Genomic DNA, 21,684 nt, shown 5'->3' with positions numbered 1-21,684 from the left:
CCTTTAAACATACATATTTTTGTCCTACGTACTGTACTAGGCACTGAAGATATAAAAATGAATAAGCCACAGACCCTGACCTTACAAAGACCACAGTGCTTCCCTAGGGCTTCCCAGGGCTGCCTGTGGTTCTTACATAGTAAATTCCAAGAAATCAAAGACAGTTCACCTTCATGTAAGTAAGGGAAATGCCTCTGCCCAATTTGACTAAATCAGAGACGTTACAGGTGGAAACTGGTTCTTCTTTCAAACTCTCAAAAAGAACTTAAATCCTTCTCTACTTCCTTAAATCATCAACTAAGGACTCCAAGGAATGTGTGCCCCCATGAATCGTCGATTGAGGCTCTTCTGCTTATTAAGCAAACATTTTTAAAGGCTCTCTTAACACACCAAACCTCAATGGCCACAGGGGAGCAAAACTTCATTATTACATTTTATTATCTCTTAGAAAAATGTATAGGAGTAATCCTTTGATTTTCCTTCTGGTCCCAAAGGAATCACCATATGTAATGTATAAGAAGAACCATGAGCAACTGGAAGGAAATGAACGATATGAAGGCTATTGTGTGGACTTAGCCTATGAAATAGCCAAACATGTAAGGATCAAATACAAATTGTCCATTGTTGGTGACGGGAAATACGGTGCAAGGGATCCAGAGACTAAAATATGGAACGGCATGGTTGGGGAACTTGTCTATGGGGTAAGTTTTTCCAACTCTGTTTTCATTTACTTCTGTGCCTTCCAACTAACAAAGATAGAGGAATGTAATTTTCAAGTGCATTACTTACCCAATTGTATAGTTTTCGTATGATCTGTATGAAAAATATTTTATTCTACAGCTGAATTCTGTAAAGGTAGCTTGTCAATAGCATCCTTTGGGCAACAGGATTATTTTACTAAAAGGAAAGTAGAATGGGGGAACTTTATTTGGCAACATTAAGTACAGCCTACCCTCTATTGAAAATCTGCTTCTTCTGTGTTCCCTGTCTCAGGCAGCAGAATCACCACCCACCTAGTTGCCTAAGCAACCAGGTCATCTTTCCTCATTTCTCCCCTCACATCCAGTCAGTCACCATATCCTATCAATTCTACTCTTCTGTCTCTCAAATCCAGATACACTCTTCATTCCAACCATCATCATCTTAGTTATAGTTCTTACCATTTGACAATCTTTACTTCGTTTCCCTACCTCTGCCCTTACCCTGGCAAATCAAATCTGCGTTATCATCATTTCTCACTTTAGAAATCAGGATAAAATTCAAATTCCTTAGCATGGCAAAGAAGGCACTTTGTCACCTGGCCCCCACCTACCTCTCTAGTTTCATCTGGTCCTCTTCCTCCTTCACACTCAATGTTCCAGCTTCAGCAAAGTATGCACTGTTCCCTGATAGCAGGCCTGGAAGCACCCTCACCTCTTTTCATCTGGCTGACACCACCTGCCAGTCCTTCAGAACTCCAAGGCGTCACCTCTTTCAGGAAGCCTTCCCTAATCCCATTTACCCACCTGCAGTCTGGTTAGCTGCCCCTGCTTTGTGCTTCCTTGTAGTATTTCTTTGCTTTCTTATAGTACTTTTGAGCCTCTATTATAACAATCTGTTTTCAAGTTCAGCTGTCCCAACTAGACTATGAACTTCTTGAAGACAGAAGCCACATCTGATCCATTTCAATATCCCATGGCCTGACACATAATGGAAGTCCAATAAATACGTTTTGAATGAATTAATGAATGAACAGAATGGCTCTGCCAAGGACTTGCCCATGAATGAAGTACAAAAGAATTATGCTAGTAGTTAAGGCTTTTTAAAAGGAGTACAGTAGTATCTTCAGAGCTCCTCAGGGGCTCAGCTTTAAAAGGTTTTGGCCTCTGATTGGGAATGTCAGATCTTGGGCTACCCAGTGAGGCATATGGAAACAAACAAAACGGGGTATAAGAATCACCCATTAGGTGAACCAGTCACAAGGAAACTAACCCAGTGCAGGTAGTAGTCGCAGAGGTTTAGTTCTAACAGACAAAGATTACTTGCAATGACCAGTCCCTGTCTAGACAACAGGTTAGGGGAAGCAGAGGAATTTAGGGGGTGGATATATTGAGAAGAGTCTGGCAAGAAGCAAATGTCCAAGTTAGCTATTGGACTGAGGTTTAGGATAAGGACTCTAGTGCTTGAGACAAGAATCAACAAGAATAAGGTATAGCTCCCTGATCGTAAGATAGTACTGGGGTCGCTAAATAAGTTTTTGGAACAGGTCCTCAGGAACAAGCACAAAAGCAGAAGCTCATTTCTAAAAATAAGGGCACGGAAAGGGAATTAAGGCTTACAATGAGACTGGACCTCAAGTATCAAAACTAGGGCACTATCTTCCAATCAGACAAGCTGCAAGGCGATTTGACCCTTAGCCCCCAGCTGTGGGGCTGGAGTCAATTATCTCCTGTCTTGGGTCAAGGCTGGTCCTGGGAACTGGGGCAGGGCTGAAGTGCAGATAAGATGCAAGTGAACCCAATTATGAGAAAGAAGAACTTCTAAGGCCAGAGAGAGGGGCTGAAGAAGTGACAGAGCACCCATCATGCTTTCTGAGACGCTCTGAACCATCTTGACACAGTTCTAACCTCTTACTTTACGAGTTGGTGATCAAGTCTTCTATTTCCTGTGCCTAACCTGCCCACCACTCAGGCTCCAAGAGGTCCTTTCTTGCTCACAGCTCTCCCTTGTTCTTAGCACATTACCTGGTACATAAGAGATGCTCACGTTTTGCTTTAATGAGTGAATGCCTGGCACATAATAATGCCCAGCCAATATCCATTGAGTTCGTGGTGAGAGGTAATCCTATAATATTTGTATTATTATGATCAGCTACCATTTGTTGTATATTTATCAGTCGCCGGACACTGTGCCAACTGCTTTACAAGCATTATGTAACTTAATCCTCAAAACATTATTAACATCATTCTCTAGATGGGAAAGATCGAAGCCTAGAGAGGTGAAGTTTCATGCCAAGGCCAAACAGCTTGTACTGACACAGTGATTTGAACCCAGGTCTCTGACTATGAAGATTGTGTTCTTTAACCATTGCCTAACAGCCAAGTGTTGCAGACCCATCCCATCCTGAAAGATAGTTGAAACGTATTACAAAGGCTTTGGTGCCTTAGCCATTTCGGGGGGGAAGAGCATTGCCTACATAGGCCTGACAAGGAATTCAGGGTCTGTTTCTACTAGGGCAGAGTAACTGGCATGGGCTCTACCAGCCCATCATGGCTCAATTGCCAGAGCTCTCTACTGTCTCAAAAGAAAGCCTGTCACACTCTGTAAATAGCTCAGGGCCCTGCTTTCATTGCACAGGACGTTAAACACAGTGATGCAGAGCAAGGCACGTTTCCGGACACTGTTCAGACAGAGACCAGAGCTTCCTCGGTGGACTTAGGTTTCTCCTTTGGCCCATCCTCTGTGCTGCACCCACTTAACCGCCACATTCTCTTCCTCTTTCCAATTTGTGTATGTGTGAGTGAGGGAGCTTGAGAACTAGTGAGTCCCCTATTTGTTTAGTAACTTAGAAGCCAGCTCTCTACTGCTGAATCAGTAAAAATTCTCCTGCAGGAGCCCTGCATCTTTTTCATCCAGTTCTTTCTACTAAAGATAAAAGCAATAGCCAGGGAAAGCTTTTACAGAAATGTCCTCCTCCCTCCCCTGACCTAGAACAAGTACCTGGTGCTTTCTGGGATTTTAACACAAGGTGATTCCTGGGAACTGAGAGCAAATCAACCTATCTGACTGGGTTGTCAAGTTCCACTTTCTTCTAACGTGTGGCTGTGAAAAATGGATGTTTTTCTCATGCTTGGAGTGAGAGCACTCTGTAAGGGAGGATGATCTAAGCTGAGTCTTCCTCTTCACTTAGCTTTCATCTTTCAGCATTGGGAAGTTTGCAATTCCTCTGTCATTGATAGAAATGGAGAAAAGTGACAACAAGCATTCATTTCTGGCAGGCCTGGTCTCTTATGGTTTGCAAGTTGCTTAAGAAAAAGAAGGGCAAGACTTCCTAGGTGGCACAGTGGTAAAGAATCCGCCTGCCAATGCAGGGGACACGGGTTTGAGCCCTGCCCTGGGAAGATTCCACATGCCACGGAGCAACTAAGCCCGTGCGCCACAACTATTGAGCCTGTGCTCTAGAGCCTGTGAGCCACAACTACTGAGCCCATGTGCCGCAACTATTGAAGCCCACCCGCCTAGGGCCCGTGCTGCACAAGAGAAGCCACTACAATGAGGAGCCCGTGCACCACAATGAAGAGTAGCCCCCGCTCGCAGCAGTTAGAGAAAACCCATGTGCAGCAACGAAGACCCAATGCAGCCAATAAATAAATAAAATAAATTAATTAATTTTTAAAAATTTAAAAAAAAAAAGAAAAAGAAGGGCAACACCCCCCCCCCCCACCGGTGACTTCCCCAAGTCTTTAATAAGCAAAAGGATGGAGAACATGGAAGTATTTCTTGCAATTACACGAAAACTACACAGACAGACACTGCTTTATCTTTAGGGCATTTTCTCTTAGACGTTTCGTATCTACCACAGATCAGAGTAGGAAAAAAATGAAGAAAGGCAGAGATGAAAAAAGCTTTGCAAAGGAGATTTCAGTATGTGCTGTAAAGTCTCAAGAAAGAGTCAAAATAAGTTAAACTTGTTAAAGAAGAAAGAAGCCAATCAGCCTCCTTTCAGATGACTCCTAAATGGGTGGTTTTTTTTCCCCCCTTTAAAGAAAATCAAATCAAGGTTGATGTTTGGGCCACCTTGTATCGCTAAGAAGGCTATTTTTGAAACAAACGTCAGTAGGACACAATGTGCCCCCATTATGTAAGCTCTTCAGAACATTATGGACTTGAAACTGTCCACCTGCTTTTAGAAGTTGTGATTTTGAGCTGGATGTCTGTAACACTGCCACATGGCAGTTGTCCTCAGACCACAAGTTTTTATGGCTCCCAAAGAGCATGTGTTTTAAGAGGACATTTAAAACATTTTGTCGCTAGCAGGGCTCTTAGATCTCCTTTAGCCTACCTTTTCATTCATTTTACACATAAATGTGGAGACTGGCCAGGACTGAACATTAGAACTGCCCATTGGGTAAACCAGGAAACCAAGGCCTGCTATAGGACAGGGATGACAGGAATAGTGACAGGTGTTGTGACCAGGTCACAAAATCACACAGCTTGGCAGAGCCTAGACTGTAACTCAGGTTTCATGACTCCTGGCCCAGTGCTCTGTCCACTGAGTCATATTGGTTCAGTTTAGTAAGCTTGTCCGATTATGGGAAGATAATCCTACCTGCCTTAAAGGGGCTTACAATCTAGTTGGATTATGAACTTTTCCATCGGAGATACCCATCCTGTTTATCTGTGGCCTCCAGAATCACGTAATACACATCTCTACTTATCACTTGAAATATTTGAAAACCCAGGTAGGCAGCTGAGGGTTTCTGCCCTTTGAGAGGAGATATGATCTAACAGAAAAAAAGAGTCAAGACAAGCGCTGGAAGGAAATTGAGGTCCTAATTGACAAAAGGACACCTCCCAGTGGGCAGCTGCCATGTTCCTTATGTTCCGAGCCCTTAGAACTAAGGAAAGGAAAGGACACACAAAATACTGCCCAGGTTGGTACCTTTGGCTTACAAGAGAGCAGAGAGCTTGGGGATGGAGATGGGGTTGGGGGACAATTGATTCCAGGTCACATCCCCTGGGCATCCTCAGACTCCTTCACACTGCCGGGACAAATGGCAATTTCATAGATGCTATTCACACTGACATTTCTCTACCTAGAAGAAATTATCTCTTAGGTTGTCACTATCCTAAGATAGATTCATTTCCCATTAAGAAAGACAGAAAGTCGATCTGTCCTTCCAGCTAAAAGGCAGAGAAGCAAGGGTGAAGTAGCAGATGCCAAATATTCTCTTCTCTTCTTCAGGTGATTACACTGGACTTTGGCAGGAGTGCTGATGGTTTGATAAAAGTGCCCCTCTCTTTCAAATGAGGCGTATGAACTCCAAGAAGGAGCATTAATGACGCATGGAAGTCTGCCATTCTGAGCAGACAGCGTGGGGAAATAGTTCCAACCAAATTTAGTCTCGTGAGGCCTTTACCCAGCTCCAGGGACACTCCTTTATCTTCACTTTGTCTTTAACTCTCTCAGCTCCCCAAGGACAAGGAGCCCTAACCAAGAGATCCAGACTGGGACATCTGTTCTGTATAAAGAAACAAGGAGATCCTGTTGTGACACTGCTTGTTGTTGCAGAGATTTAAATAGACCTCATCCCTTTCTCCAGATCCAAACAATTGCAGACAGTAAATATCCCATAGAGTACAGCCAATAAAGCAGTTTAAGTCCTGGCCCCCAACAGGCAGCAATTATATTCCTATTGTCTAGCTTGATTCTGTCCCACCCCTGTGCCTGATACAGTTAAACTTTCCAAACCACATGTCTGCCAAAGGCTATTAGAAGCTTATGGTTGATACAGGGCTGAGGGGTCAGGTCATAGCTGCCTCTTCTCTCAGATGACGTATAATATCTTACACACTACAAGCCAATGCATTGCCTCCCCCCTCTCACCCTCCCGCCTTGCTTTCAGCAAGTGCTGTAAAATGGTTGCTGAGAAGTCCGGGCTCATGCACAGTCTCCAGGTGGGTTTCAAGTTTTGCACCATATCCTCGGATGATTAAGCTATAACATAAGCCTTTCAGCTCAAAAAAAAGTTCTAAATGTTTTAAATGACATTGAAACTAAGCATCGTTTCTGTCTTCAACCTGTCAGACTCTTCAGTGCTTCATTCCTACACATATGAGTTTGTTGGGCTTTAAGTTTTATGAAATGTACGACTCTGGCAGCCCACCTGTGAAAAGGATTATAAATCCCCTCAAGCTAAATCCCCTCCAATAATGCAGTTGCTCTGGGTTTGCCACTGGTGAGTGGAAAAATCAAACCTAATTTGGTGTGTTTACTGAGCCCACACAGCCACTCTTAAGCCGCTTGATTAAAATCCTTTAAGTAGTCAAGATGCAAGCGAAAGCGCTAGCAAACTCTTACCCCCAGCTCCTTCCGTTTGCTGGGTTTTGTTCATCACCCGGAGCACCCTCACACCACCTACTTACGCAGCTACGTTTCTGAAAAGGGCCTGCTGACTGTTGCTACTAGCACAGGCGGAGGCCTGAGGACAAAAGGCAGCTGGACCGTTTCGGGACACCCCAAGTGAGATACTTCACTACTGAGCGTGAATTTCAGCTGCTCCCTAGCCCCATCGAGATCCTTAACGCCCTCTCCCAGCCACAGCTGGCTTTCATAAGGAGCCAAGACCAGGAAAGAAATGCTATGTGGGGAGTTGCCTTTTCACTTTTTCATCAGTTTTGGCCTCCTAAATCTTTAACTTGCCTTGAAAATGACCTTCCTGCTCCTCCGCATGCTATGGTTATCCCAGAAGAGCTAAATGGGTCTTTTCTGACACTAGTTAGCTGCTTCTCCCCAGTTCCTCTAATAAGCATGTTGGTCGCTCCACAGACATTATGCCAAGGAGGCCTTGAGCTCTGGAATAAGCAACCATGACAAGAGCCTTTTCATAAGGAGGAAGGGGAAGTCGTGGCAGAGGGCAAGGTTTTCTCCAGGGCTGGCTATGAGCTGATATGACAGTTGTGCTGCGTCGGTCTCACCAAGCATACAAGAGATGGAAGGGGTCGCTAGGTCTCCTGCCGAGCTGGCGGTCCTTGAGGCTTGATCAGCAGGCCCCTTCTCTATCCGTTGAGTCTTCTTCCACCTGCTCCTTGCTATCCCTTTGTCTATTTCTGTCTGTATAGGTCTTTTTTAAGGTTCAGCGTGGTAATCCTCATTTTGAAGCCAGGTCCACATTAATGAGGCTTAATTGAGCACTGTTTAATTGAGATTTAACACTGTTCTGCATTGAAGAAGCACCCTCCCCAAAAAACAAACTCTGCCATCTTTGAAAAGAAGCTGCTTAGAAAGAAGCAATTCAGTAAAGCTAGAAAAGCCAGGCTGAAGAGAAAAGGCAAGTGCCTGAGGGGAGCAGGTTCCTCCTGTAGTGTCCTGTGACTTCAAAAGTTCTTCAAACTGAAACTGGCTTTCTTTGGGAATCGGTTCTTTTGCTGCACGTTCCTGGGAACCAGACAAGAAGCCCCGCTTTGTCTGTCTAGCCACATCTTGTTAGCATTTAGCTGTGCTTATCATCTGGTGGATGTTTCAGTTACTGAGTCAGGTTTTTTTCTCTTAAAGGGTGTCAAGGTTCTCGAAATCCTTTCTTGACCTGCTTGAAAAGAACCCAATTCCCCTAAGTTCAATCCAAAGTGATTTTCTCACCCAAGTATCCCTTAGTTCTTCCTTCCAAAACAAAGAAATGGCAGTTTCTTTTAGAACTATCTAGTAGTTTGACTTTAAAGATCAAAAACTAGTTAAAGTAATTAAATCAAAGGAGATCAAATGGGAAATGATACTAGCGGGGCATTTGCATGTTCTAAGCAGGAGGTAGAAATACGCTGGCAGGAATAGAAGGTGGCTTTATCTGTGAATTCTCTTGGCATGGCAAGGCTCTTTCTAGCTGATTCAGACTCTCTCTGCCAAAAAACACCCCACTAGCTTTCTGGCCAATTCCATTCTCCTCAGTTGCTTTTGTTTCTCCGAGGAGGTCTGGCCCCAGGCAAAAGCGTAAAACTGATAAAATCTGTATTTGGCTCCCCTCCAGTTAGAAATGTGGAACTTGTGATTCAGGAGTTAGCTGCAATGAGGGGGGAGTTGAAGCCATAGGCATAATACTGAGGGGAGAAAGGGAAGAACGGAACCTTAAAAGAGTCTTGCTTATTCCACAAATCTTCATTAATTATCTACGAAACCAGGGCCCATGAATAGACTCGGGGGTACAAAGGTACATCTGGACTGAGAGAGGAGAACTAGGAAGAAAAGACAGAAAATGAACATTCAGAAAGGTAGGAGGAGAACCCATAGTCTTCAGTATCAGAGAGCCAAGGAAAGAGGGTATATACAGGGCCAAGGGCCAGTGGTATCCTATGAGTAGCCTGCGGAAAGGTCTTTGAATTTGGTAACCAAGTATATAGTCCAGGAAGCAATTTCACTACATTGGAGGGGAATGGAAGTTAGAGCACAGGTGTATAAGGGACCATTGTGTTGAAACCAAGAGATGGTAAAGGCAAATTTTTCAAGAAGATTTGTGGTGATAGGGAGTGGCGTCATATGGTGAAGAGGGTAGTAGGATCAAAAGGAGGAGGAAGAAGTGGTTTTGTTTCATTTTTCTTTGTCAGTACACAGAATTACCTGAGTATGAGGTAATTATTAAGTGAATAAGATCTGTCAGTGGTTTTCACATTACAGCAAGAAGTAGAATCACCTGGAGGGCCACCTGAGTTGCCCCCCCCCCCCGCCAAATTTCTTATTTCTAAACATGAGGTGGGGCCTGAGAATTGGCATTTCTAACAAGTTCCCAGGTGACTCTGGGGAATCACACATTGAGAACCACTGGAATAGATTGAGAAGGGAAAACGTAGTAAAAAGAGAATAAACAGAGCTGAGTTTTAAGAGACAGAAGAGTATGAGATGCAAAGAATAAGTAGATTAAATCTTAGAAAGAGTTCATTTTCTAAGTGATGGGAATGACAGAAGGGATAGATAAAGGTACAGCAACATGTTGAGGAGAAGAAAGACACTGAGGTTATAGAGCTCTTATCAGATGGTTTCCATCTTCCCAGTAAAGGAAGAGGCCAGATCATCTGCAGAGAGGGTAGGACTGGTAAGCCCTGGGGACTGGGAGACATTTAGAATAAGCATCATTCACAGAAGTAAAGAAGAATCAACCTTACGGTGAGAGATGATGGATTTAATTTTAGAAATCGTGAGTTTGAGATGGTAGTCAGCCCTCAAGGTAGATTTGGTCAGCAGGCTGTTGGCTTCGATAAACGCACACATTCTGCAGCAGATTTTTGTCTGTTTTGTCTGTCTTGCTCACTGCTTCACCCCTAGCAGCAAGAATAGTGCTTGGCATAGAACAGGCACTCAGATATGCACTGGAGTGAACCCAAGAGGCGTTGGCTGAGGTTGATTATTGTACATAAAAGTAATATATAGTAGAAACCTACAGGTATCTCTGCAGTTAGAATATTATGGTGGTTAAGAGTGAGTTCTGGAATCTGAAGACCAGGGTTCTAATCCCAGCCTCTCAGGGCCTCACGTCCTCCTTCTTTAACATGGGAATGATCATTTACCAACCTCAAGGTTGCTGTGAGAATTAAATATATATAAGGGGCTTAGCACAGCGCCTCACACAGAGTAAGCACTGAATCCATGTTAGCTGGCTGTTTATTACTGCATTTCCCCTTCAATTAATTAAGGAGTATTTCTTAACCAGTTGGAGTCACCACGTGTAAATCAAAGTCGTAAAACATCATTAAAAAAAATACCCTGTCTCAGATTTCATCATTCTTCCCCTACTGGTAGGGATACTGAAGCATAATACTGAACATAGAAAAAATGACCATCAAAATTGGTGTTTTCACTTTATACTTCATACACCATCCAAAGCCTTTCCTTAGAAGCAATTTTCTAAGTATGCATTTTAAGGCCGGGCTCCAGACTAAAACCTACTACTGACATAAGGGAACTATTGTAGAAGACAAAAGAAATAAGTGTAGAAGTTCCTAGTGCGTATTTTCATGGGACTAATATTAGTGTCAGTACACTACTGACATTTATTTTATTGATCCACTACTGACATTTATTTTATTGATCCAGTACATTTGAGTGCTGCACTGATATTTATCACGAGAAATGATGGCTTACTATATGTCAATATGTATTCTAATAACTGCTTTGCCCTTGTTATTGCCCATGCAGAACTCTTTCATGTTTGCATATTTCGTATTCAATAATCAACAGCTTACTTTTTAGGCATCTACAGTTTCTTTGGTTTAGAATCTTTTGCAGTGATAGATACAAAAATAGAAGATTGAGCCCCTGCTTTCAAAGAACCTATGTTTGTTTGTTTCTGGTGGGGAGGGGGTGGGGAGAGGGGAGCTCTAGGTGCTCAGGCTTCAGTAGTTGCAGCACATGGGCTCAGTAGTTGTGGCGCCGAGCTTAGTTGCTCCTAGGCATGTGGGATCTTCCCAGACCAGGGATCAAACCCATGTCCCCTGCATTGGCAGGCAGATTCTTAACCACTGCGCCACCAGGGGAGTCTAGAACCTATGTTTTTATAGACATACTCTCAAAGAAATAAGTCAAGAATAATGGCAAACACTCAAGTATTAAACTGAGTACTGTAGTCCTGTGTTGCAGCTCATGGTGGGGAGGGAGGCACATATGAAAAGTGTAGACTATTATGCTTTTCCCACAAGAATTGTCAGGTAAGGGAGGTAAGACAGAAGAGCGTGAAAATTAAAATCAGAATATAAGAATTAAACAGTGGTATTTCACAGGGGAGTACAAGTTGAGTTTCAAGGTAGCAAAAACATTTTAGGAAAAAAGTTGAATCAATTGCCCCAAGCCAATATGCCTCAGAGGACAAAGTGTCCTTTCCTTAACTTACCATCATGTTAAAGTATTTTAGGATGAAATGAGAGAGTAGCATAGACATATATATACTACCAATTGTAAAATAGATAGCCAGTGGGAAATTGCTGTATAACAAAGGGAGATCAACTTGATGATGGATGATGCCTTAGAGGGCCGGGATGGGGGTGGGGGGGGAGTCGCGGGAGGGAGGGGATATGGAAATATGTGTATAAATACAGCTGATTGACTTTGGTGTACCTCAAAAACTGGTACAAAAATGTAAAGCAATCATATTCCAATAAAGAGCTAAAAAAATTAAAAAAAATATTTTAGGACCCACTGAATGCTACTACTTGTCTAACCAGAGCATTGACAAATCAGTTGGTTGTAGTGACTTAAGACTTTATATTTCTACCAAAGAGGTATATTAAGTGGCAAATGACTAATGGAAATACTGTCTCTAAAAGTCCAAAAAAATGTCTTTTTCCAGAGGGCTGATATAGCTGTTGCTCCACTCACTATAACGCTGGTCCGTGAAGAAGTCATCGACTTCTCAAAGCCGTTTATGAGCCTGGGCATCTCCATCATGATAAAGAAGCCTCAGAAATCAAAACCAGGCGTATTCTCATTTCTGGATCCCTTGGCTTACGAAATCTGGATGTGCATCGTCTTCGCTTACATTGGAGTCAGCGTAGTTCTTTTCCTAGTTAGCAGATTCAGTCCTTACGAATGGCACTTGGAAGACAACAATGAAGAACCTCGTGACCCGCAAAGCCCTCCGGATCCTCCAAATGAATTTGGAATATTTAACAGTCTTTGGTTTTCCTTGGGTGCCTTTATGCAGCAAGGATGTGATATTTCTCCAAGGTTTGTTTCCATGCCATATCCAGTGCCTCCCTGCATTTTATGGTCATGATCCATTCATGCACATCTGGTATTCACCCATCTCAAGTACAGATTTCTTTCATTTAACATTCCATCCAGTGACAAATTATCATCAAGCCATTTTGCTTGCCTGCATCCATGAAGCGAGCGTGTTATTGGTGTTGCTTTGAATGTCTTTCATGCATTTCTATGGTATCATCCATTTATACACATTATAGCAAACATTTGAACTCTGGATAAAGGCAACACTGCCAGGTAATATTGATATTATTCAGATAAAGCTAACACTAAGTCTTAATCAGATCAAACAGGCATGGTTTCCTCATTAATTGAGCTAGCACATTTTCTCATTTGTCCAGAGATTGAATCCAGAAAAAAATTTAAAAGACAGAACTCTTCCTTAAAACCCTCCTACCTTCCTCTCTCCCCTCTAGTTTTCATTTTGCTCTCTGACTGCCTAGAACTATTTCATTGTAGTATCTTGCCCAAGTTTTATCACTAAAACTATAAAACTTCTAAAAGAAAATACAGAAGTCTGTGTGACCTTGGGTTGGACAAAGAGTTTTCAGAATACAAAAAGCACAATGCACTGTAAAAACTGATAATCTGGACTTCACCAAATTTCAAAACTTTTGCATTTCAAAGGCATCATTAAGAAAATGAAAAGACAAGCCACAGTGGGGGAAAATATTAGGAAATCATACATGTGATAAAGGACTTGTATCCAGAATATATAAAGATCTCTTGCAACTCAGTAAAAAGAAGATAACCCGATTCTAAAAATGGATGAAAAATTTGAATAGACATTTCCCCAAAGAAAGTATACAAATGGTTAATAATCACATGAAAAGATGCTCAACGTCATTAGTCATTAGGGAAATGCAAATTAAAACCACAGTGAGACACCTCTACACATCCTCTAGAATGGCTATAATCAAAAAGACAGACAATACCAAGTGGTGGCAAAAATGTGGAATGACTATAGCTCTCATCCATTAGTAGTACGAATGCAAAATGCTACAGCCAAGTTGGAAAATGGTTTGGCAGTCTCTTATAATTAGACATACACTTAAAATATGACACAGCAATTCCACTCTTATTTACCTAAAAGAAAACATATATCCACACAAAGACTTATACACAAATGTTCATAGGAGCTTTATTTATTATAGCCGGAAGTGGAAACAACCCAAATGTCCATCAACAGATGAATGGGTAAACAAAATGTGGCAAATCCATACTACATTCGGAATGGGAAACCATTGAGCAACTAAAAAAAAAAAAGACTACTGATACATGCTATTACATGAACTTTGAAAACACGATGCTAAATGAAAGAAGCCAGACCCAAAAGGCCACAAATCATATGATTCCATTACTTGAATTCCATTTATTGACTATCCCATATTGTATTATTCCATTTGTCCAGAACAGGCAAATCAATAGAGACAAAAAGTACATTGCTGGTTTCCAGGGCCTTGGAGGGAGCCGAGAGGGGCTAATCAGGATTAGGGTGAGGCAAGTGAGGCTGAGTAGAGCAAGGACAGGGGGCAGATCCAGTCTTTATTTCAAAATTTGCTATTTTGTTAATCATGGATTTTTTTTTACATTAATTTTGATGTTTTAAAAATATTGCACTAAAATGCTATTTATTTGGATTAATGAGATTTCGGCACCCCCTTACATTTTGTGGGGGGAGGCAAATGCCTCACTTGCCGCACCCTAGTCCCATCCCTATCAGGATTAACCACAAATGGGCACGAGGGAACTTTTCAAAGTGTTGGAAATTTTCCAAAACTGGGCTGTGGCGATGGTTGCACAACTCTAAATTTACTAAAATTATGAACTGTACTCTTATATTGGTGAATTTTATGGTATGCATATTTTATCTCAGTGAAGCTATTGAAGATAGTGAATGTGAATGTCCTAGACCTCACCCACTTAAAGTGCTGACTCACCTAAACAAAAGTAACAGCAAATTCATAATCATAAAATATTGTAAGCAAATGTAACATCTTTATAATCGGAGAAAAAATGAAACAAAAAGTTGTAGCTTTGGTAAAATTGAACATTAATCCAAATACTGACCAAAGTCAATTATACAAATATATAGAGACTTTCATTTAGACTAGAAGGACTCAGTAGGTCACCTACCATGTTTTTATAGCATACTTCATTTTGAGATTATCCACTTGGAGAACAAAACATTAAGATGAAATTTTGCAGTATAAATCACTGGTAACCATCTTCAGCAGCTTTTTAGTATGACGTGGGGGGCAAGCCTCATTTATCGAAATCATTCTTTTTTGCCACCCTCAATCTTCCTGGTCAAATTCTCCAAATTATTTCACTCCCTGTTCCTTTTGTGGTTAGGATATGTGTCATTTTGTGATATCATCTGGGAGTTCGTTCTGCCAGTTTCTTTTCTGATTTCTTAAAGAAATTCAAAATGTTCACTTCAAGAGATGAGGGTTTCTGAAGGATCCTGTAACTGAATGATTTTAACATGGCTGGTAATCTGTGTTGAGACAATGCTAAAGACGTATTAACGCTGGAGATTTTATTGGTTTCTGTAAGTGAATTTTCAAAACTAAATTTGTGATATCCCCACTGGAGTGCTGCATACTACTGCACATGCTCAAACAGGACGCTTAAAAGGCCATTTGTTTTTAGAAGTATTTATGCATATTGCCTCATTAAGTCATAAGTTAAAAATGATGGCCTGTAAATGACAAGCTGGCAAGATTCTTTGCTTTCATTTTTTTTTTTTTTTGGTAGCAGATTTTCAGCTGTGGCTCTTCTGTGGCACTGAAACATATCAAGTGCTTTTTCCAAGGTACAGATTTTATTATTCTGAACTAGACACTGTCCGATAGAGCAATGGCTTTCAAGTGTTTTGAGCACAGCCCTCGGTCAGAAATAAATTTTCCATCACAACTCAGTACACCTATAGGTACATAACGAAAGTTTCACCAGACATTACCCTTACAGTGTGCGGTGCACTCTGATATTCTCTATTCTGTTTCTTTTTTTTTTTTTTTTCCCAAAATGCTGGTCACAACTCAACCCAGCAATGGGGCACACAGCCTATGGAATGACACTGGTCTAGAAGTAACAAGTATTATCCTTACTGGGCTTTTGAGTAATAAATGATTACCTTTATGAACAGTGTTCCCTCCTTCAATAGTCTTTTGTGTCCTTCAAAAGAAATTATATCTTTAAGTCTCTTGATAAAATGTTATACTTCTTAGCATATTTATTATATACAACTAAGGAGGAAACATGTTTCTCCTTGTCTTGAGAGCTCTATTGGTTATATATCTGTGCCCAACTGTATAGCAGCAAGCCTCACCTAATGTGCTTCTCTGTTCACAGATTTAGAAATTCCTGATAATAACATAGTTGCATTCTAAGATTCGTGGTTGCCTTCACTTGCAAATGCCAGCATTATACTTTATTTCTGTTCAATGGCCACACTTGCAATGCAAACTCCAGAAAGCCCAGAATGTGAGCATGCATTGTACACTCTGACTTTTCTCAAAATTGGAGCAATTCAAGGCATTATAATAGACCACATTTTAAAGTAGAATTATCAAATATCATAGCAGGAGCAGATGTAAGAGATACATTAATCCAACTGTATCCGTTTACTGAGGGCCCAGGAGCGACAACCTTCTCTGAGGTCCCACTGCATCTGGGCACTTTACCTGGGTTATCATGTTAATTCTAATCCTTAAATCACTACCACAAGGTGGGCATCGTACTTACTTTTAAGGTGAAGGTAATGCTCAGGTGAAATAATTTGCCCAGTCACACGGTAACAACAAAGCTAGTATTCAAACCCAACTCCAATTCCAAAACCTGTGCTCTTCCCACTTCATACTGCTTTTCTCATATCATAGAGAAAGGAGTAGTACCCGGAGAGATAATGTCATGGAACCCAAGGTCACGGAGGCTCTACGAGCCAGCAATACAATTAGCTCCACTACCACACAGTGCCTCCCACTAACGACCTAAAGGTGCACTGTTTGTTCCACTCTTCCCCTCATGCTCATGACCAAGAGCTGTTTTCCAGTCTCCCAACCTCTGATGAAAGAGCACCCTTGCCCTGGCTGTTAAAGAAAATAGGCGGTGAGCATTTAAGAATGCTGCTGAACGTGTGTTCACTGAAAGTAAAAGACTGGGAAATCAGCAACGAGATTTCATGAGGAGAACTAAGCATGATTCCATCGCCATCAAATAAGGCTATGAACAGTAACCTAGAAGCCTGAAGAGTCTACATCGATATTAGGTTTGATATTTTCAACTACCCCAATTGTCCAGGGTGACCAATTCAGGTGGAGACCGAATCACCTACAGAGAAATCAATGTAATAAGCTGAGGTTACATTCATACGCGAACTAATTCGTTGGGGGGAGTCTGGAGAAGAAAGTATGAGGAGATTGCTTTCAACCCTCTTCCCCCTGATTCGGGGATGGGGAGATAGCCAGTGGGTGTAGCCAGATGGATGGAGCATAGTGATCAGGTACGTGGGTCCTGGAGTTAGTCTCACCAGATTCACAATCTGCTTAGCTGTTGTGTAACGTGGGGCAAGTTACTAACTCTTGCTGAGGCTCAGTTCCTCATCTATAAAATGTAAAGCACAGTGCCTGACATATAGTAAGTTCTCAATACATGTTAGCTGTTATCATTTTTAAACTGGCTGCTCTTAACCATTCTGGCTTCACAAATACAAATAGTTCATATTGCATTTGCATTTTAGTTCCTAATACTCCTTAGGAATACAGTAAAAATTTTAGTGCCAAATAGCTGATTTCTGATGAGAAATAACCGACAGCGTTCCTTCTTGGAGCCATAAAGTACTTTCCTTAAGGATTACACCACTTGCAAATATTTTGACTGTATTATTCCACAACGTCTTGCTGATATTGACAGGTGGTTGTAATTTTCTTTTTAATCTGAAATTTATTTCGTTTGTAAAATGTTGATGGAACTGCTAAGCAGCCCAGAGTCCAAGTCTTTCCAGACAAATGCTCCCCCTGCTGAATTTCTCTAAAGCTGCAGGGACAGCTGAGGGCTAGCCAAGTTGAAGATACGAGGTTGCAGGGAATTGCAACAGAGAAAATGGAAAGAACACAGTAACTTGAACCTGGTTACTATGTACAGATTTTTCCATGGGCATTATTCACCTGTTAAGTTTTCAAGATAGCAAATACTTTGGAGAAGCAGGCAGAGGTCTGTCCAGGTTAGTTGACACATAGATCTTCCTTTTTTTTAATGGAAAGTATGTGCAGAATAAAAAATATATATATATGAAGGGTAAAAAATGAATGGGATCAAAGACAACAGGAGTTCGGGGCTCCATTTAAAGCAATATCCTTTCCTTGACTGATGTATGACCAGTGTCTTCATCCTACTGCAAATTCACTTCAAAGCGGTAGTGGTGTGTCAATAAATTAATTGTAATAGCAGGATTTTTATTGCAACTTATTTCATGACTTTTCTGGCTGAAAGCTGTAGTTTTCAGTGTTTGGGAGATGGTTAGTTACTCCCATCAGAGAAGACTATAAGAGCCAAAGATTGATTTTGCACATTATTTTCAAAATCTGTCATAGACACAGCCTTGAATGGAATGTAGAAATGATGCCTACTCGGGAAGAAAGAGGGAGAAAGGAATGATGAAGAGTTTGTGCAGAGGAGAAGCAGTTTGCAGTGCTAGCTCTTCATCTTGTGACGCTAGTAAAGTGCAGATTTCAAAATTTACTTACAGGATGAAGGTTACAGCACATAGCTCACTTTTATTATCATTTCAGAGGCCATAAAATACATTTTATTATTAACTCAGAAACTCTAGTTCCTTATGATTACAGATAACATGAGCATTGTGTATTATTCTGCAATGTTTTTATGTCTGTTTTTCTCTTGTTGCTAATTTACTTTCATTAACTTCATGCCTCCTCTTACATTTCTTCAAAAGGTAGGATATGTTCCTTTAATACATTTTTATAAATACTAAATAGCAGCATTTTACAGTCATTTCATTATGCTAACCTCAAAATCTGTCTTGTGCAACAAAACTACTTGAAATGAATGTTAAACATTTTGAAGCTGCATTAATGGAAGGAAAGATACTGGGAAATGACAGGTCTTTCTAATTCAACCATAAAGTCTTGTCTTGTTTTAATAGATCCTTTTAAAAATGTGATGGGGCTGACCCATCAGTCACTTTTTATACAGCCTCCATGTGAAATGTGGGTTTAAATGGCTATACTTTCACTAATGAGAAAAGGGAAATGTGAAGATTCTTACAGAGCTTCTTCCCTATGAGTTCCACCACACATTTTCTCAGTGGAAGGATTTAGGCATCTGTGACACACAAGGGAAGAAAGTGGTAGAAATTCCACAAGACTCTTGTCAAAGCTACTACTGTGTTGTTGTTGTTGTTTTGATGATAAACAGAAAATTTTATTTATAGTTTTTTTTAATCTATTCCTTAAAAAAAATAAGATCCCCAGAACTAACTCACTTAATAACTAGAAGTTTGTACACTTTGACCAACATCCCCTATCTTGCTCACCAACCAGCCCCTGAAAAGCTACACTCTATTCTCTTTTTCTATACATTTGGCTTTTTTAGATTTTACAGAGAGGTTAAATGCTTACTTGAACTGGCACAAAAGCTACTACTGTCTTGAGGGGAGCATGTTGAATGCAAGTTTGTGCGTTCAACGCTGATTCCAAGGAAGCTCCTTTTTCCAACTATGCTGATGCTTGTGGATACTATGTTACCATTTCTATGTGGATATTCACAGAAATTCTCCATGATCATTGGCCTATCATGGTATTAACCACGTAATTGCCAAAATCAATAACTATGTAGACAAGAGGCCACGAAAAAGACCATTTTGCTTTGAAGTTTATTTTCAGCCATGTCAACAGCCAATTTCAGCTGAGTCATACAGATCAACCACATGATTATCTGAGTCAGCTATTAAGGTGGCCAAAATAACCAGATTATGATGTGCAGGCTTGATTTTAGATCACACAGACACAGCCATAGTCCATTAGCCACAATAGAATGGCACAAATGTAATTTCCATAAATTACTGTGTTGTTCTCCACATTTCAAGTAGATAATACATAAGCTACCATTAGTATTCATAGCAGCAGAATACACCCTTTTCCATACCAAACCATGATTCTGGAAATATTCCAAAATCAGTTTTCCCCTCGGTCTCAGTAAAACCCCATCATCCCAAATAAGGATGACATTCAGAGTTCCATTCCAAATGAACAACAGATAATAAACAATAATTATCCAAACATGTTTGGTTTTCCTGAGACTATATTTCTCAGTGTTTTCAGGGAAATTGCTCCTTCTATAATTTACACACCATTCTGGATTTTCTTATACAAAATATGAGTATTTTTATCCTACAAAAATGTGGGCATGTCTTTCCTATAGCGTAAGTCTGGATGATTTATTTCCTATTTCTCCTCTCTGTGCCTCAATTTCTTTATCTGTAGAATGCCTCCATTTTCTTATCTGTAAAATATTACCTAAGCATAGGGATGGATTAAAAGAGTTGACACATGTAAGCAACTAGAACAGAGTCTGGCACATAGGAAGTGCTCCTTAAGTGTTAGCTATTATTATCTTTTTTATTACCCTATTACTACAAATGCTCCTTTGAGCATTCATCTTTTATACAGTAAAATTATTTCCAGAGTCAGATCAGCCCAGAATAAATGAAATGTATGCAGCAACAATGAAGAAAGACTATGAAAGGTTCAAATTCATAAATGAAATAGTCTGTATACTTTTAGCGTTCAGAAGTGTGACATTCTTTCTGACTCATCCAGATGTTTTTACCTCTTCTGATTAAAAGGGAAATGTTGCCAGGTGAAATCCTGCGAGAGTATAACTATCAGCTAGAAAAAAATCTGTTGCAAAGCCGATTTGCACATCCGAAAAGCTAAAAGTGATTACATTCAAAAATAAATAAATAAGGGTTGTTTTAAGCATTCAAGGACCAACAGGAATTACAGGCTTTGAAAAAAAACCAAGTCGTTTTGTTCCCGTTAATCAATAAAGAATACTATTTATTAAAACACCTGCCAAAATTATTTGTTCAGAGTGTAAAATCTAAAACAGCTGATTTTTCCAGAGGCCAGCAAAAGGTTATCTTGGGACACAGGAATTTAAATTTGTTTCAAAGTGGTTAAATGCGAGTACAGATAGAGAAGCGCTTGACTTGCCAGCTTTCAGCCCAGAGCTGCCCTCTTCCCACAGAGCCTGGAAATGTGCCAGACTCCTGCGCCTATTCTTGACTCTATGACAGAGTGGGTTCTTTTCCTGTGAGCTTTCCTGGGCATGAGAGAACACAGCCTAACCAGGATGGAGCTCCATCACAGAGCAGAACTATCCTCAGGATAATGTGGCGATGTTTTATAAAACCTAGCGACCAGATTTCATTTCTGCAGACAGAGCCAGCCTTCAGCAGCACTGTGAGGTTTCCTCAGTGCAAGTCCTTACCCATCATTGAGCATTCAGGGCCTTCACACTGCCCCCTGACTTCCCACAGATCCTCTCCCTGAGTGGCACTCATGATGTAGGACCGTGACTCACAATCCTGGCTGCACGGGAGCTTTATAAAAATGCTGCTGCCTAGGCCCAACCCCCAGAGATTCTGATTTAATTGGTCTGGGGTACAGCCTAGGCATTTTTTTCGTCATTATGTTCTGTTTTGCCTTATTTTGTCTCCAGCTCCCCGGATGATATTGATGGGTAGGCAGAGCTGAGAATCACTGATGTAGAAGAAGAACAATATTTCTCAGTTTGGTCCGCAGACCACTCACTGCAATCACCAGTGATGCTTAAGAAGTCCAGATTTTTGAGCACTCAGATATTCTGCATCTGCATTTTAGCAAACACCCCAAGTAATGCCCATGCATAGTTACATTTAAGAAAAAATTTTCCCTGATTAAAACTTACCCATCTTCTGTCCCATTCTCCACTAATTGGATAGACTAACCCAGGATAATATAATACTCGGTGCTGTGGAAAGTAAAGTGTTACATTGTGACAAAGCCTGCTGAAGAAAGCTCAGAGGATAATTCTAATAGTAAGAATTTCTAGGGCAGGCCAGTGAGGATGGTTTTGTTTGTTTTGATTATTTGGGTGGAGAAGGGCACAGGCAAACCTTTTAGTGCCTCTCAAATCCTATTACTCAGATAGTTTCCTACTTCACTTGAGGCCTGTCC

The 21,684-nt window shown here is 40.9% G+C and overlaps 1 protein-coding gene across 1 annotated transcript in view; it reads left to right on the top strand.

Annotated features, from left to right (window-relative positions):
• Positions 1-21,684, top strand: part of GRIA3 (glutamate ionotropic receptor AMPA type subunit 3) — a 284,919-nt gene that overhangs the window by 197,161 nt on the left and 66,074 nt on the right. The window contains exons 10-11 of the mRNA XM_057718466.1: positions 495-701; positions 12,027-12,403. Of these exons, the coding sequence (XP_057574449.1) occupies positions 495-701; positions 12,027-12,403 (584 nt within the window). The remainder of the gene's footprint in view (positions 1-494; positions 702-12,026; positions 12,404-21,684) is intronic.

Source organism: Hippopotamus amphibius, chromosome X (assembly GCF_030028045.1).
Source record: "Hippopotamus amphibius kiboko isolate mHipAmp2 chromosome X, mHipAmp2.hap2, whole genome shotgun sequence".
NCBI classification, from domain to species: Eukaryota; Metazoa; Chordata; class Mammalia; order Artiodactyla; family Hippopotamidae; genus Hippopotamus; species Hippopotamus amphibius.
This window is presented reverse-complemented; position numbering and strand designations above follow the sequence as displayed.